The sequence below is a fragment of the Pezoporus wallicus genome, unplaced genomic scaffold (assembly GCF_028554395.1).
Source record: "Pezoporus wallicus isolate ANWC-B61680 ecotype Strahan unplaced genomic scaffold, APGP_CSIRO_Pwel_v1 contig_3365, whole genome shotgun sequence".
Classification (NCBI taxonomy): domain Eukaryota; kingdom Metazoa; phylum Chordata; class Aves; order Psittaciformes; family Psittacidae; genus Pezoporus; species Pezoporus wallicus.
The window spans coordinates 835,453-852,218 of NW_026640883.1; the positions used below are offsets into that span (position 1 = coordinate 835,453).

Below are 16,766 nucleotides of genomic sequence, written 5' to 3' on the forward strand. Positions count from 1 at the left end.
CAAGCCTCCACTGAAGATGGCACAAGGCTGTGTGGTCTTAAGCTTGCCAATGTGGGCTTTCATGCAGGATCTGGAGATGGCTTCTCACAGGCTGCTTAAACTGCAGCCAAGCTTCCATCTTGCATAGGAGACACCCAGGATGCCAGGGCAGGTTCACATACAAGAGTGTGGGCACGCTGAAAGGTTTTTGGTAGCAAAACACAGAACTGCATCTAAGTGTGAGCTCCTGGAAGGTTTCAGCATAGGAAACAACATGAGAGCTTACATGTGGGATGGAGGCGGCTACAGCTGCCCTCAAAGCAGTGGGGGCTTCTTGCAGGGGAACAGAAAGCCAGAAAAAAACAGGTAAAAAAAAAATAAAGCAGTGCACATAAGTGGTCAACATTGCTCCAAAATTACTTCAGATGGGTGTTGTAAGAGTAAGCATGCCTTCGTTTTCCACCTTTTCAGTGCTGCCAGGTTCCCTAGAAATCCATGTTATAAGGGAACCCAATGGATCACTTGGATCTGAGGCAGGATCAGCCATCCCCAGCCACTGCTTCTGCCAAGGACACAACTTTTCTGGAAGCAAGTGCTTTGCTGGAACTGCTTCTAAGGGAGCTGGGCAAGCTCAGCACACACACCTCAGCATCAAGCCCACACATAATTTGCTCCTTTCCACCTTGTAAGTTTGCCTAGGCAGTAGAGCCTAGAAATGAAGAACCCCCACCTTAGCAATTACCCGCGACGTGGCTATTTCCAAGCTGTTCGCTACTCCATCAGGTGACCGAGCGATGAAGTTAATCGCAGTTTCCAGACCAGGCTCCTGACAGCAATAGCGTGAGTGTGCAGCCCTCTAGTGCCCACTCCCAGCCATGCTTCGGCATGACCACGTTACTGACACCAACGTGTCAGTCCTGATGGGCAGCAGGTCACTGGCTTTGTACTCCGAGGAACATAGCACCTTTTCTTTGTGTTCGTTCTACCCTTGTGTCTTTCAGCTGCACCCTCCACAGGCAGGGTCAGTCCAGGAGCTCTCTTCTGAATTGTCTGCTGTTGCAGCTTTATCTGTACACAAACCTTCCCTCAGTGTGCAGGGCTGATACACCTGCATTTGTACAGCAGGGTAACATCCCCACGGACACACAACTTTTTCTGATTCTTCTAAAACTCTGCCATGAGTTTGCTCATGTCCCCATTGCCTGGGGCATCAGCCCTGGCTTAGGATGCAAAGAAGCCCAGGCTTCCTCATGGTGTCTGCTCCAGCTTTGCTGCTGCTGCACTTCAACACTCTGTGCATGATCCGTTGCTCCTGGCCTCTCTGGCAGCAACCCCAAAGAGGCCCAAAGTTGGGTTAGCAGTGAAGATGGCACCCAGACTGCAGCCCCTCTGCCAGGTCAGCCCTTTGCCACCCACTAAGCAGTCATTACCACTTCTGCCCAGGCTCTCAGATAGCTTTCAGGGGTCTTCTTCTCTCATATCCCCAACTTACCTACACCCTCTGCTCCCAGCAACTTGCTGAAGAGCCCAGAACACACCGCTAGGAGACACCCAACTTACCCCAGAACACACCTCTAGGAGACACCCCAGAACACACCTCTAGGAGACACCCAACTTACCCCAGAACACACCTCTAGGAGACACCCCAGAACACACCTCTAGGAGACACCCAACTTACCCCAGAACACACCTCTAGGAGACACCCAACTTACCCCAGAACACACCTCTAGGAGACACCCCAGAACACACCTCTAGGAGACACCCAACTTACCCCAGAACACACCTCTAGGAGACACCCAACTTACCCCAGAGCCACACCAGGGATACAGCAGCAAGTTTCCAGATTTGACCTTTATTTGCTGGCCACAGGTGCCTGCAGTCTGCACTTCCCATCTCCTATTGCTGGAGCCTGACGAGGCCCAGAGCCCATCCAAAATGTTCTCCAGGTGCTAAATGAGTCCAGCATCACCTTCCCCTTCTGCTGCAGCCCTGGGGGTGGGAGGGTGGTGCACAGCACACAGGATTTGGCACTGGGCAGCCTGATTTAAGGTTACATCTGTAAGGAGAGTGGTTGCTCTGGCTGCTGCAGCTCTTCGTAGATGCAAAAGCCTTTCCTCATCTGACATTTGCTGCAGATGGAAGTAATCTTTTCTCATGTGAGGGCTCAGTTTAGCTGCCTGAGCATCTGCCTAGCTCCAGAGAGCTGGCAGAGATGTCAGAGGACCCTAGAAGACCCGTGTCCTTCTGAAGACCAGGTAGAGCACCCCAGGCTGTCTCCAAGGGCTCTGCACCCCTGTGCTGTGGCAGCTGTAGCAGCTGGTCCTTACTATAGCAAATCCATCTCCTACTCCCATGTCTCAAGAACAGTGCTTGTGTCCAAGCATCACCTCTTCCCTGCCAGCCAGGACATCTGTCTGGCAAAACACACTCTGTGAGTCCCCCTGGGCTGGCTGTGGGGAGCAGAGTGCTGCTGCTGCCAGCTGTGGTGGGTTTTACCACCCATATGTACTGGGTTGATATAGAAATGGGTGCCCTGTCCCAGGATGCAGATCCCTCTGTTCAGAGCCAGCCCTTGCACCTATCCCCGGGGCATTGGGGCTGCTGAGCCAGGTCTGCTCCCAGTCAGGTGCTCTCTTGGCATATTTCCCTTGCCAGGAAAGCTTAAAAAGGCCCAAGTTTGGTGTGTTTTCCTTCCCCACACAGATGATTCACTGCACTTTCCTCTGTAAACAGTGGGTGGATCCCAGCTGGATTTCCGGGAGCAACAGAGGACCAATTCCCGGCTTGGGGAGCCGTGGCTCCAGGCCTCCTTCTCCACATCCTCCCAACCTGTCTTGCAGCAAGGCACAAGTGCAGGAGCAAACCTGTGGTCCACATGCACCTGCACGATGCTTATGGGGTGTGGATAACGCCCTGAGCCAGGTCTCTGGATGCAGGTGAGCTGCCGTGCATTGTGCACCCCTCACTGCCATGCACCCTTTGCTGCCCACTCAGCTTCTGCAGGCTCTTTCCCCCCAGCACAAGAGCATTCCCCTGGGAAGGAGCCTGGCATCACAGCTCCTCATTACATCCACCTCACGCTGTCTGTGAATAGCTCGATGCCAGCTAAGAGCTGACCTGGCTCTCACCTCCCACTGTGCCCTAGTTACAGGATGAGGGCACCGTTTGCAGAGAGAAGTGCTGGCTGAGCCCAACATCCCTGTATTTTTTCCAAGGGACTAATTGTAAGGCTAGCTGAATGGAATTACTTGGAGTTGAGCTGAAATTTCCCTTGGTGTTCCTCATCAGGCTTTTGGGGCATGGAGCAGTGTGGGAACCAGCATGATGCCTGCCATACACCAGGCTAAAGCTTCCCATCTTGTGTAACACGGTCCCTAATCCAAAATCCCTCAGTAAGGTTCCATCTCCTCCCAGATGAGGCCTGGGCAGGCAGGGACTCGGGTGACCCACCCGATGTTGAAGTGTGGGGGCATTCGGGGGTGTCCCCTGTACCCCCATGTCCCAGCTCCAGCCCTGGGTGATGCTGGGGGTCAGTGGGAGCCCCAAGCAATGCAGGATTTTATCCACTAGGAGGATCAGGATGTTGGATGCCACGGAGATGGCACATAGAGCTCTGTGTAGCAGGTCCCAGATCTGGACATGGGCACTGATCTCACCCTGAGATGCCTGAGCCCAACCCTGACCCAGGACCCATTCCAAGACCCATCCTGCTCCAGCTATGCTCAGCACCCAGCCCTGGCAAGGCTCTTTTCAAGCAGGAACATGGCTTTGCCCATCAGGGGATTTAATCCCTGGGGAAATGTCAGCCGTGGGCACAGAGCGTAGGGAGAAGCCCCCAGGGCATTTCTGATGGGGAATAAACTGTAGATACTCTTTTGCAGTGCTTTCATTCCTGGAGAAGCTGTTTCCACCCTGATGGCTCCAGCTCCAGCCCTGATGCCTTTCCTCCAACCCCTGTGCCATCCCTGCTGAAAACAGGCTTTTTTGGCATCTGCAGAGGCTGGGGCAGTGTTTAGGTTCTCCAAGCCCTGTATCCTCCTCGTAAGCTGCTCCTCTGCTAGCCTAAATCCCTGGAGCAGCATCCATTGGGCTAGGGCCACCACCTGCAGACCATCACCCCGAATCCTGCCTCTTTGCTGATACACAGCTTGGAGAGGGGAACCACCCCAAAAGCCTGCCTGCTTCTGGGAGATGCTGAAAGGCAGTGGCCTGCTTCACTGCTTCTGGGAAGAGCTCAGCTTCCCCGCAGCCACGCTTGCCTTCGCTTTCACTTCTGCTTCATCAGCTCCGCTTTCCCCACTGGGAAGCCTTCCGATGGAAACCAGCTGATGCTGCCCAGCCGCTGGCCGACGGGAGGCTCCGAAGTGGGGGGGGGGAAGGATGCGGCCATTCCTGTAAGCCTCCCGTGCCGCCCCGTGCCGAGGTAGCGGGAGGAGGGCTCGGCTGGAACTTGCTCAGATGCGAATGCGTTCGGAGGAGTGACTCAGTCCTGCGGTTTTCCTCCCTTTCTCACCAGCAGATTTGACTCCCAAAGAGCTCCATGGCTGCTGGCAGCAGGGCGAAGGGGCACCCCTGCCTCCCTGTGCCCCCCTCTCCTCAGCCCGGCTCCATCCCACAGGCTCCTTCAGCCCCAACCATCCGTTTTGCTCCCTCTGCAAAGCTGTGTGGGGATGGGGAGAGCTGCCAGTATCCGTGGACCAGGGATGGAGGGGAAACAGGAACCTTGAGGGGAAAAACAACCCAAGAAACTCCCTTCTCCCCCTGCCCCCCGACGTGCTTCCTCTGGGGCTACCAGCACGAAGGCGACTGGCTTGTGCTGCTGGAGCATGTTTAGTGGGGAGCTATGTGGGGTATGTGCTGCCTTCAGCATCTCTTTGGTGGCAGCAGTTGTTCCAGAGAAGTAAATGCCATGTCTTGTGGTTGAACTCCAATGCATGTCCCTCCTTCATTTCCACTTCTCTCTGTCCTGGTGATTTACGAAGTCTTACCCAGTTTCTATCCATGTGGGGAGAGGGCAGAAGGTCTCAAAGGATGTGAAAATATGGCACAGGAAAACAACAGCCCGGCAGGTGGAAGGGATGCCTGAGCCCAGAGACACAGGCTGAGCAAAACCCTGGCTGTGTTCAGAAAGCTCTGCAGGGGAGAAAGGCAGAGCAAGTCCCTGTGGCAGGAAGATATCTGTTGCTGGCCATGCCTTTGCAGGGGGAGGGTTATTGTGACACTCACTGGTGGGTTGAGCTTCTCTGCAGACAGCCGAGCAGCCCGTCCTACCACCCTGGCCCTGAGGCCGCTGATGTGGCCCCTTGGACCTGGAGTTGAAGGATCAGACTCAGCAGACAAGCCAAAGCTGCTCAGCTCTGTCAGGGAGGGCATCTCTATCCTCGTGCTGTCCTGGTTTTGCAGTGGGAAAAGCACCTGCTGAGCCCAAACTGCTCCAAACACCACATCTTTCATCCCAAGGGCAAGGCTGAAGGATGTGGTTTCCTCCACGTATTACATTTCTCGGCAGAGGAACAGGGGCTTAGTGGAGAGGGAAAAGGAAAGAGGTACAAGAGACAGACACTGAATCATACAAAGCCCGACGTTTGAAGGGGTAGGTCTGGAGATGGGCTGAGCCTCAGCTAGAGCTGAAGTGTGCGATTAGCTCTGTATTAGACACCTGAGGACAACCTTCACTTGAGGAGGGGCTGTTGCTGCTGGCTGGGCACAGGCCTGGATCTGGGCTCCTTTTTGTGCTTCTCTAGTGTCTGCTGAAGGGCTGAGCATCCACCATCACCTCACAGCACCTCCAGCCACCGCCTCCCTGCTTTGCACATCCCAGAGCAGCCCCCTGGGATCCCATCTCAATCAGTCCTGGAGCTGAGGAAGCCCTCAGCCCCTTCCAGCCTCAGAGGCCACTGGGACAGCCCCACACTGGTCCCTGTTCCAGAGGCAGCTCCATCAGCTTCCATCCAAAACCCCGCAGCGCTGTGGGGCTCAAGCACCCGGGAGGTGCACGTCCCCCCTTCCCTAAGGCCCCTGGCTGCTTCCAGCAGTAACACTGCACGGTGGTTTAATTGCTGGCTATTTTCTGATCCCTAAATGCACCTTGGTCCTGAGGGCCGGCTTTGTCCGCAGCTGCAGGAGCCTGAAGATACGGCAGGGAAATCGCGCTGCCATGTCCTCCTGGAGCTGAACGCGGATTGTCTTCCGTGGAGTGAAGCCCCAGTGCTGCGGTGGGCTGTCCCCTCCCCTCCCACAGGATTCCAGAGGGACCCGCGCTCCCGGACCAGCGAGGCTGCAGGAAACTCCCGCTTCCCCCTGATAAAGGCCAAGCCGCCGCGCTTCCGCAGGGAGCTGCGCCAGGCCTGGCCGCTCCTCGGACTAGGGGAGAACGAGGGAAAACTGGAGAAACAGGGACTAGGGATGGTGTCGAGTCTCAGCTCAATGTCACAGGGAAGGAATGGGTCCTACTGCAGGGCTGAGCCCCAGGTCTAATCCCTAAATGTGCCTTGGTCCTGAGGACTGGCTTTGTCCACAGCTGCAGGAGCCTGAAGATACGGCAGGCTCTGCCCAGGAGACCCACATACCTCTGTATGGGGAGACTCATGCCTCTGTTCAGGACACCCACAGAAACTAGGGTCTGGGTGCTCATCCAACTCCAAGCAAACTGCCCCTCCTCTTCCTCCCATTTCTCTTCCTCTCTCAACCTGCATTGTGGGAACTGGCAAAGCTGCGCACTCCCTTCCTCCCACCTGTGCAGGGTTGGGGGTGCCCTGCTGCCTTCATTATAGCCCATCCCCTTGGCATCGGGCCTGCAGTGGTTTCCCTGTTTGCCCCACTTGTGCCTCTCTCGTACCTGCTTCTCCCTCTGTTCCCCGGTGGTTTTCCAGCTCTGGAGTGGACCGGACCCTTTCCAGCAGGCAGAGGTATATGGAACCCACCCAGCCTGGATGTGTACATGGATGGGGAACCCACATGCCAATGGGAATGCTGGGAAGCAGTGGGGGTGCCAGAGTGGTATTGGGAAGGGTAATATTCTTCTGGGGCAAGCCTAATACTAGGGAAGGCATCAGGATTAGCAGAGGGAGACATCTGAGATGGTAAATGTGCATCCAACCCCATCAAGGATAAGTAATGCAGCAGTAAGGGGGACATCAGGTACTGCTGTGACGTTGCAGTGCTGCTCTGGGAAGGGCTGGGGCAGCAGCTAGCGAGGAAGGAGTGAGGAGGGAGCATGGAGACATCTGGGACCGGGAGTGCTGGGTGATGCCTGTGAGGAGGGTGCTGTGCAATGCCCGTGTGGGACCAGGGCAGCCCGGCCTTGAGAAACAGGAGGTATTTCAGCTCACTGATTCACATGCCAAAGTCCCATCTGGCCCCAAAGTGAAAGAGATGTGGGGCAGAGTGCAGCAGCCATGCAGAGCTGGGGTGCACAGCCAAGCCCACGGCTGGCCTCCCAAAAGCACACCTGAGGCACTGAACTGGGGATACCCAGCTGGTTTGAGGGGCTGGCAGGGATAAATCTGTGCCTCCAACTCAGCACCTCTGCGGAGCAGCCTTCCAGGTGCTTCCTGCCCCAGGGATTCATGTCAGTCCCCCACAGAGCCACTCTATGAATGTCACCGAAACCCATGGGGGGCAGCTCTAGAGCCCAGCAGCAGTGCTGCAGGCAGGCAGGGGTGCCAAGGCATCTCACCATCCCCTATCAATTCATTTGCCAATTCATCGACTGATCTGTGCAGGAGGAGCCGCAGTGCTCGCCTGCCATCAGCTCAGTGCTGCAGCCTGTGCCAGGGCCCCAGACTCTGGTTTCCAAACCACCGTGGAGGGGAACCCCAGGGACCTGATGTCATTTCTGAGCAAAAACAATGGTTGGGCATTCTCCATGTCTCCGTGTGGAAAGGACGGGAAGAGGATGCTGCTGAATGGGACCTTGGGGAAAAGGAGTCCCGCTTGGACACATGCGCTCACCCCAGCTGGCAAGCGGGTTATCTGCCTGGCCATGATGTCCCAGGGCAACCAGCCCCCTGGCACACTGCTGGGTTGAACACTGGCTGGCACGCTGCCTGGGCCAATAGTGCCTGCTGCTGGCAGGGCTCTGCAAGCTGAGGACAGACAGCACTCATCACACATGTCAGTGATCCGGGATCATCCCAGCCCTGGCAGTGGCGCCACAGGCAGAGGGACTACGTTAAAGGAGGAGGTGGATGAGCTTTGGCAGGGTGAGGACAGGATGCGTCTGAGTCCTGAGGGGTGGATTTTCACTCCCAGAGCAGGAGGCTGAGCCACCCTTGGGCTTGTGCTAGGGAAGCAGCACTCAGCACCCCCTCAGGAGGGGGGCACTGGGTGCTGGGCAGCCCAGCACGAGCAAGGGGTGCTCCTGGCCGTGCCGCAGCTTCCTGGGAAAGCAGCTCCCTCTCCAGCATCCACCCCTTCCCAGGAAGCAGAGGCTGCTGGGGGCCGCGGCCCTGGCACGGGGGTGCCGGTTGCTCCCTCCCACAGCTTCCCCTTTTCTCAGAAAGCCTGGAAACCAAAGGTGAAAGCAGTGGGTGGAAACTCCGCGCGCTGCCGTCCAGGAAGAGCAGTGACTAAGTCAGCGGCGATATTTAACAGTGCCTCCGGCCCCGCTGCTCGCACTCGCCTCGATGGAGCTGGAGCTGACGGGTGAGTGCCGGGGTCACGCTGCTGCCATGAGGGAGGGGGTCTGCGCCGGAGCAGGGGGATCGGTGCGGTTGCGTTGTGATTGCTTTGCTGCTGGTGTCCCCGGGGAGCCACAGCCCCGGCGCTGCCGAGGGCAGCTCTCCCCGCATCGAGCAGCGGGAACACGGCTCCTGGCTGCGGGAAGCAGAGAGGATGTGCCAGACCCCACGCGTGGGGCACGAGCATCGTCACTTCTACCCCTGGCTTTTGTGGCTATCTGCAAAGCTGGACCCGTTCTGCTGATAACGTTAAAGGGCAGGGGACGGGAGGCATGGGATTATTCCGGCAAACTTCCTTTCCGGGAAGGCAAAGTGAAACCCCCTGCGTGAACAGCCCAGCCACCGTGCCGGTGTGGCGCCGGTGCCTGGGCAGCACCCACTCAACACCACTGCTTGGCCCTGGGCATGTCCTGGCTAATCAGTAACTGCTGGACGCTGCTGCCTTTTAAAGCAGTGAATGGTTAACCACTGAGTGGTGGTGGGAGCAGGGTGGGGGTCCCGGCAAGGAAACCACGTCCCTTCCCGGAGCAGCCTCTTCTCCTTCATCTCCCCAGGGAGCGAAGAAGAGGGGAGCTCTCCTGCCTGCCCTGTGTGCCCCATGGGAGGGAGCAAAGGAGAAAGTCAGAAAGTGCTAAATGCGAGCTCAGATGCGCTGCTCTCCGGGAGGTGGGGTTGCCTATGGGTGAACATCTGCTTTCCCATGTCCTCGCATCGCCTCCAGCCAGGCTTGCCATGGGGCAGTGCATTGGTGTGGCCATCTGATATGCTCCCGGGGCATGGCCGGGCTGCTCTGCTGGGGTATTTTGTCTTTGCTGATAGAATTTCCCCTACTTGTTGTGGAGAAAGGCAATGGGGGGTTTGCAGGGATGACAACGCACCTCACACAGCCTTATGGAGAGGGGGTTGTGGGATATATGGGGCTGGGGGGGGGGGGGTGGTGCCTCCCTGGGGTGGCTCCTGCAGCAGCAAAATGGGCCTGTGGGTGCTGCCTGGGTCCTCTCCTGCTCACTGCTGGCCATTTCCACTCACTGCTGCCGTGGGGCCTTGGAGCCTCCTGCCCCAGGAACAGTGGCTGTGAGTGGCTGCAGGTTACACAGTGCAGCACAGAAAACCCCGCAGCAGCAGCAGCAGCATCTTGCTGGTACCTGCTTGCCTGGGGTGCCTCTTGATTCACCAGCATTTTTGGGCTGAGGTCAAGAGCCCTGAGGAGCTCTCAACTTTGTGGCTCCTGTGCCGATCTTTTCCGCAGTACCTGCTCCCGGGCATGTGTGCCAGCTCCAACAAGGCAGGACCTGGCTGCTGGGGTCAGCATCAGGATCCTAAATCCAGACCTGTCCCAGTGGCAAGACAAGCCTTGTACAGGCAGCCACAGAAGGGGATGTGTACCAGAACTAACATGGGCACCCCTCATGCTCCAAGCCAGGCAGAGAGGAGGGTATCAGCAGTGCAGGGTGCTAAGGGAAGGCAAATCACAGTGGGGCTACGAAACTCCCACCTACACAACAGCGGCTGGGCTGATGCAATCCTCCCCAGCACTGTGCTAGGGCAGCGGGCTCGCCCCATGGTCAACCCATAGATGAGTGCTGCATCCCGACACCTCCTCAAACAATGTGGGGTTGAGCCAGGTCTGGGCACCTCCACACCAACAAAACAGCCAGCACCCAGATGGGTTCGATCTCCATTCACCCTGGTGTTACCCAGCACCCTGCGCCAGAGCAGAACAGGGCTAGGGATACCCCCTGGCCCTGCCTGGCTGCAGGAACGTGGGGCAAAGCTGGAGATGGGAACACCAAAGAGAGAAGGCAGAGCCCAGAAGTGTGCCTGGCACATGCAATGCGTACAGACATACACGAGCATCCCAGAACCACCACGGAAGCAGCCGCTCTCAAGAAAAGGGGTGGGTCTGGAAGCGGGAGGTTGGGTAGAGCGGTCCCTTTCCCACTGAGTGGGACCCCAGCACCCTTAGAGGGGGGTGGCAGCCTCCTTCACCCCATGGCTGCCTGTGGTGCTGTGCCCATGTTGCTCCCCTTGCCTGTGGCCTCTTGGTCACAGGGGTGCTGTGGATGCCATGTGGTGGGGACTTTGCTTGCAGGAACAGCCAGGAGTGAAAGGAAAGAGCTGGAGCTTGTCGGAGTTTGCATTTCAACCCCTCCTTTCCCAGCTTGGCCCCCATGGGCTTCCCATTGCAGCTGGGTCAAACAGTCTTTTGGCAATGGGGTGCCCCAGCACCCATGGGCAGGATGCCAGCAGTAGCTGCTGGAGCTGTCCCTGCCCCAAGATGGGAGGGCAGGGGCACTGGGCATGGTGGGACACATGCAAGGCAGCCATTGAGCTGTCCCACAGTGCCCCAATATCCACTTCACCTCCCTGGGGCCACAGAGCAAAGGAAAAGGATGACTCCTGAAGCACCATCAGGAGGGCTTGTCACAGTTGCCCCCCATCCTGCTCACCCTGAAACCCTTCCTCTTTCTTTCCAAATCAGCCTATGGAGGAGGATGGGGAGGAAGGCTTTTCTCTCACCTTCACCTTTTGGCTCCTGGAAGCTAAGGCCGGAAGGTGGGTGGCTGGCACTTTGAACAGCATCAATCCTTCAACCCTTTGGTGGTAAATGCCTCAGAGAGGAGTTTTACAGCTTAAAACTTGAAGCACAAAGACTTTTCATGTGTTTAAACACCCAGCGACTGCCGGGTGACCACCCCATGGCCAAGGAGCAGCCCAAAGCATCCCATTCCCTACCACCCATCACAAGCTGATCCCAACCATCTGTAGCACCTCTGGCAGGCTCCTGCCCTGTTCCCTTGCACTGGTGCCTGCCTGCAGAGCAGGGTAGAAGGTGGGGGGGGAAGGCTCAGAGTTATTGAAACCCCTCTGCCACACCACTGAGAAACAGCACTGTGCGCAGCCAGTCCTGACCCCAAACCACTGGCTGCAGGGTGGGGGGACCCTGTTGTCAGGCTCTGCTTCACCCCATCTCCTTTCACTGCTGCCTGTGGTCCCCAGGGTGTGCTGGGACCTGCAGCCTGGGACCCCACAGCTTCTGCAATGGGGTTTGGCTCCCCTGGGACACCCGTCGGGATGGTGAGTTCGTGCTGCCCCAGCTGAACTCGGATTCCCTGCAGATGGATTAAAATAGAGCCCCAGGCCAGCTGTTGAGCAATCCTGGAGCGAGCTCCTCGCACCGACAGTTGCTCGGTGCTTCCCCCATCGCAGTTTCTGCCCGTGCTCCAGTGTGTCATTTCCCGTCTCTTCTGCTGATCCATCAGACCCAAGGGCTCCCCTCCTGCACTGTCAGCCTGAAGGCAAAGGGCTGTAACCCTCTCCCAGCAATTACTCCTGCTGAAGCCACTCTGAGCCACTGCAGTCACAACTGTGTTCCAACTATTGCCAAGCCAAAAAAAGGCCTCTCCCTGCCTTCCAGCTATCAGCTCCATCCCCGGGGGAATGGCTTAAAGCTAACAGAGGGGAGATTCGGATTAGACACTGGGAAAAAATTCCTTACCGTGAGAGTGCTGAGGTGCTGGCATAGGATGCCTGGAGAAGCTGTGGCTGCCCCATTCCTGGCAGTGTTCAAGACCCGGCTGGACGGGGCTTGAAGCAACCTTGTTCAGTTGAAGATGTCCCTGCCCATGGCAGGGGGTTGGAACTGGATGAGCTTTAAGGTCCCTTCCAGCCCAAACCAGTCTGGGATTCTATGGAAATGAACATCTGCTGAGGACTGAGGCTGCTCAAATCTGCCACAGCACCTCTGTGGCTGCTCAGGGGAGTTCCTGTGTGTCCCCTGAGTCCACCCCTCCATGCACCTGAACTCTGCAGCCAAAACCAGTGCATGGGGGCAGCGGGCAGCAAAGGGCACATGCATAGTTGTGGGATACACCAGCCTGAGACTGATCCCTCCCTGGATCCATTCCCTGAGATACCTGGAAAAGGCCTTTTGTGGGTTCATTTTAAGCAGCAGAATTGCCCTCTGTCCTTTCCCAGACCCACACAGAGATGCTTCAGTGCACCTTGTGCACCATCTGTTGTATCATGAGCTGCACAAACCACTTCCATCCATCAGCTGCTGCCTCCCAGTTCAAGGGGCTCCTTGAGCACTGGTTTCAGCATGAATGGAGCAGAGGGACAGTGCCTGGAAGCACTGGGATGCTCCCACAGGGCTGAGCATTCCCCCCCATACAGCTGCACCCCTTTCTCAGATACACATGTGGAAGGAGAGGAGTTTAGGCTAAGGGGTGTTTTACTGCAGTGCACAGAGCAAATCTGTAGATGGGACTCCCAATGCATCAATGAATACCAGCCCAAACTGGGAGAAACGGTATTTCTCTTCCAGCTCCAGCAGGTTTACAGAGCTCAGGGCTGACCTGAAGCTTTGCAGCGGCTCCCAATGATAGGACGATACGTGGAAGCAGTGGAAAAACTGGCAGCCAACTTGAGCGAAGTTTCCAAGGAAAGCCATGGCTGCGCAGCCCTCTCCTTGCAGCGGCTCGCAGCTGTAAAAGCCTGTGTCAGCACAACGCCTGCACCATCAGAGATATGATGAGCTCTCTCCTATTTTTTTTCCCCCTCGCAGATGGAGAACACAGCCGGCTGGGGCCAGGGGAAGCTGACTCGCACTGGCTGCTTGGCTCTGAGAACTGAATTCCATAGGCGTTAAAGCTTCCCAAAATGCCCTATGGATTCAGTTCTGCAGCTGGGCAGCAAATAAGCCTCAATCCTCTAGGACGAGAATGGGACTGAGAGTTGCTCCTTCACAGAGACCAGAGTATGGACGGAGGTGAGTTGTGGCCACCATGGGAAAACCACTCAAGGCAGTGGCAGTTTGTATCAGGCTTTCTCTCAACCCCCACTACAAAATGCTTTCTTCCATCTGGAAGTGAAATGGCACTTGGGACAACAAATGCATTGCTACCTCCTGATGTACTGCATGCGATTGTAAGCCTCTGCTAAAAATACACATGGTCAGAACAACAGCCTGGGTGTGCCCAGCCATCTCCTGTTCAGAGTCCGGGCAGCAAAATCAAACAAAACTATGCAGAAGATAAACAGGGAAGGATGGGTAAAGCTAAGAGTTGTGCCTGCTCTCTAGCCACAGGCTCCAGAGATGTCCACTGTAACACAGTGCAAAGCTGCACAGGAATTTTTTGGCTGGAGGAGTGGCTTTTAGGATAGATTATGCAGGTCCTGGTAAGTTACTTATCACCATAGGGCAGATCCCATGCTCCCCCTCACCTCACCTGGAAGAGCTGGTTTGCATCTGCTCCAGGATCCCAGCTAAAGCAGCCCCTTCCCAACACCCTTCTCATGGCAGACAGCATGCAGCTGACAGCCCAAGCTGTGCCCTGAACCAGACATAGAGAATAGGGGAAAGCTGCTTCCAGCACCCCAGCAGAGCACTGCACTGCCTGGACAAGGATCCAGTGCACAAACTACTGATGCAACACTACTGTCTGTAGGAGCAGTTGCTGCTGCTGGAAGGACAGGAAGTGCAACACCCTGCAATGCTGTGCTGCAGCAATACAGCTGCAGACCAGGACAGAGGACATCTAACTGCACATCTCCACCTGGGCAAGATGCTCTGCTTTGCCAAGGGAGATAAAGAGACAGGAATTGCTTTTTTCCTATGCTGGATAACTAAAGGTGTAGCTGATCACCCACCAGTCATTAGTGGAGGCCTTTTCCAGCCCATTCAACAAGTCTTGCAGCCACTCTTGCAACACAGCTAAACAGCATCAGTTTGGTCTGAGGTTTCTGCAGCAGTTTTTTCTGGTTCAGCCCTCTTGCAGCTTTATCTGGCAGCAGAATTAACCCCTTTCCAAGAAGCTGATGGGTGAAGGGGAAATCCAGATAGTTAACGAGACAAATTGTTGCATTAGTTTTAGAAAATCCACTTGCTTTGACTTTATAGCAACTCAGACCCTCCAGAGCTAAGTTCACCCGCACAGGCTCTCTCCTTTGCTTTGCAGACCAGGAGCAAACATTTCCCTCCTGCATTATTAGGCCCTTCTCCCATATGGCATGTCAGGGGGAGATTACAAGGGGACAGAGCAGACCTGTTTCTCCTGTACACTCCAGAAAGTCCCTACTAGTCCCCAAAGATGAAACTGTCAGGCAACAAACTAGGGCGAGGTAGGGTACTGCCAAGTACTGCCAAGCAGTGCAAGCAAAATAACCCACCATAGGTGGGCAAGAGCCATGTCAAACCCATCCCTAACTCTGCAAAAGGGTGTCAGACCAATTTGCAGGTTGTTCACAGGAGAGATAGCTGCCAGGCAGCTAAAAGCCAGGGATATAACACATTTGCATTTGAAATTTTTATTATTTATAATCATTTAAAAGGTACAGAAGTTTACAAGTCAGACCCAGCCCCTCACAGCCCTCCAGGTTTCAAGCACAACTCTGAAGTCCACCCTTCCAAGAGACCAAGCTGTGAAAGTGCTGTGGTTCACAACTCCAGTAAATCTCACTGGAGAGCCAGCACCTCTAGCCAGAGCTGAGGGAGACCCAGAGGAGGGTCTCAGCAGTGATTTCAACAAGGACACATGGCCAGGAGAACCAAGCACCAGGTTACCAAATATAAGAGGATGGGGACACCAGGATCTTCTGCCAGCATGTAAGGAAATGTTGCGTACAGGCATTACACAGTGATTAAGTACAATGGAATGGTCATAAACAGCAGTGACAAGACATGCAAATATTTGCTCTTTGCAGTGTTCAAGAACCCCTTTCTCCTCTGGGACTTGCACTGTCCCGAGCCTGGAAGAAACCCCACTTTGATCTTATTGAGTGCCAGGAAAGGAGCCAGCTTCCAGGACATTCCCTTGCACGGAGTAGGAAGAGGCTGAAGTTTTCTGATGAAGGGCTGCTGCCTGGACATCCCCCCACCAGACTGTGACCGCACAACCAACCAGTGGAAATCAAGCTCTCATTTCAAAGCCAGAACCAAAGAGCTGATCTGACAGACAAGTGCCATGTGGTTTCTTCACAGGGCAGGCACTGTGCGAAGTGTAAAGTTGCCATAAGCTTGTGAAGGATGGGGAGCAGTTAAAAGCCAACAGAGGTGATGGCATTCATTGCTTGTGCTACTTGCCAGCTGCACCAAGAACAGCTGCCAACTGGTTTCCAAAAGGGCCCTGAGGCATTGGGTGATGGACTACATCAATGTCTCTGTTTCTTTTTCTTCTTACTGTTTCGGTCCTCACTGCTGTCATCTGCCTCACTGGCACTGGGGGTCACAGCCTGCTGGATAACTTTCTTTTCCACTGTATATTCCTGCTCTCCTACCTTGGGGTCCCCCTTCACCAAGAACTCCCCTTTCCTGTAGGTTATGGAGACACTGGTACGTGGGTAGGTGCCATAAACCCTTCGGAGATCATCCTTCACAAATGCTGGGAGATCTTTCCTTGGTCCAAACACCTTTCCAAGCTTCCCCCATTGAAGTTCTCCTCTCATTGTGAAGCCTTCTGGCCATGTATCACGATACTGATCTGACCTCTGGTAGGCAGCATAGGGATTGTAGTTTGCATAGGGATGGTAGAGAGGGATAGGGACCATGGGAGGGAAGTGCCAGGCGTAGTAGGGATGGAAGTAGGGACGGGAGGCACCATAGAGATGGTGATACTCCACCTGACCTCCCTCATAGTCAGGGTGGCTGTTCCGGTCCACCACAAAGGTGATGGGTTGGCTGTAGAAGCTGTGCATGTGGACGGGAGGGAGCATCACAGGGCTGGTCATGTCTTCTGCTCTCCCAGTCCGCAGTGGTGGGTAGGCGAAGGCAGAAGGTGGGGTCACAGCTGGGTAATACTCCCGTGGCACAAAGCCAGACTGGTACATGGTACAGGAGCTGGGGTTTTACACAAGGGATGTTTCTTCAGAACAGTTGCCGAGTCTTAAAAGCTGTGAGGGGAAGAGAAACAATTTACATTGGTTATATACATTCCAGAACGAGGCTGAATAGGGAGATACGCTTAGCAGCACTGTAAGGATACCAACTAATAAAAGATGCTCCCTGCATCTGCAGCTTGCAGGGCAGTAACATGCCAAGAACAAGCAGAGCCTTATTGCCAGTGACTGCCCGATAGCTGCTCAGCAGGACTCATCATTTAACCCACC

General features: G+C 55.5%; 2 protein-coding genes across 2 annotated transcripts in view; one reads left to right on the forward strand and one right to left on the reverse strand.

Annotated features, from left to right (window-relative positions):
* Positions 1-8,427: 8,427 nt before the first annotated feature.
* MFSD13A (major facilitator superfamily domain containing 13A) overlaps positions 8,428-16,766 on the forward strand; it is a 32,579-nt gene continuing 24,240 nt past the window's right edge. Inside the window, exon 1 of the mRNA XM_057421046.1 lies at positions 8,428-8,625. The gene's annotated coding sequence lies outside the window, so the exon portion shown is untranslated. The remainder of the gene's footprint in view (positions 8,626-16,766) is intronic.
* On the reverse strand, positions 15,813-16,542 carry CUNH10orf95 (chromosome unknown C10orf95 homolog). The gene has a single exon (XM_057420976.1). It carries the CDS (start codon positions 16,485-16,487, stop codon positions 15,813-15,815), a length of 675 nt encoding a protein of 224 aa, XP_057276959.1. The 5' UTR covers positions 16,488-16,542.

What these genes read in the sequence shown, in the direction of transcription:
- CUNH10orf95 (XM_057420976.1), bottom strand. Translation starts at nt 16,487, where the DNA reads ATGTACCAGTCTGGCTTTGTGCCACGGGAGTATTACCCAGCTGTGACC.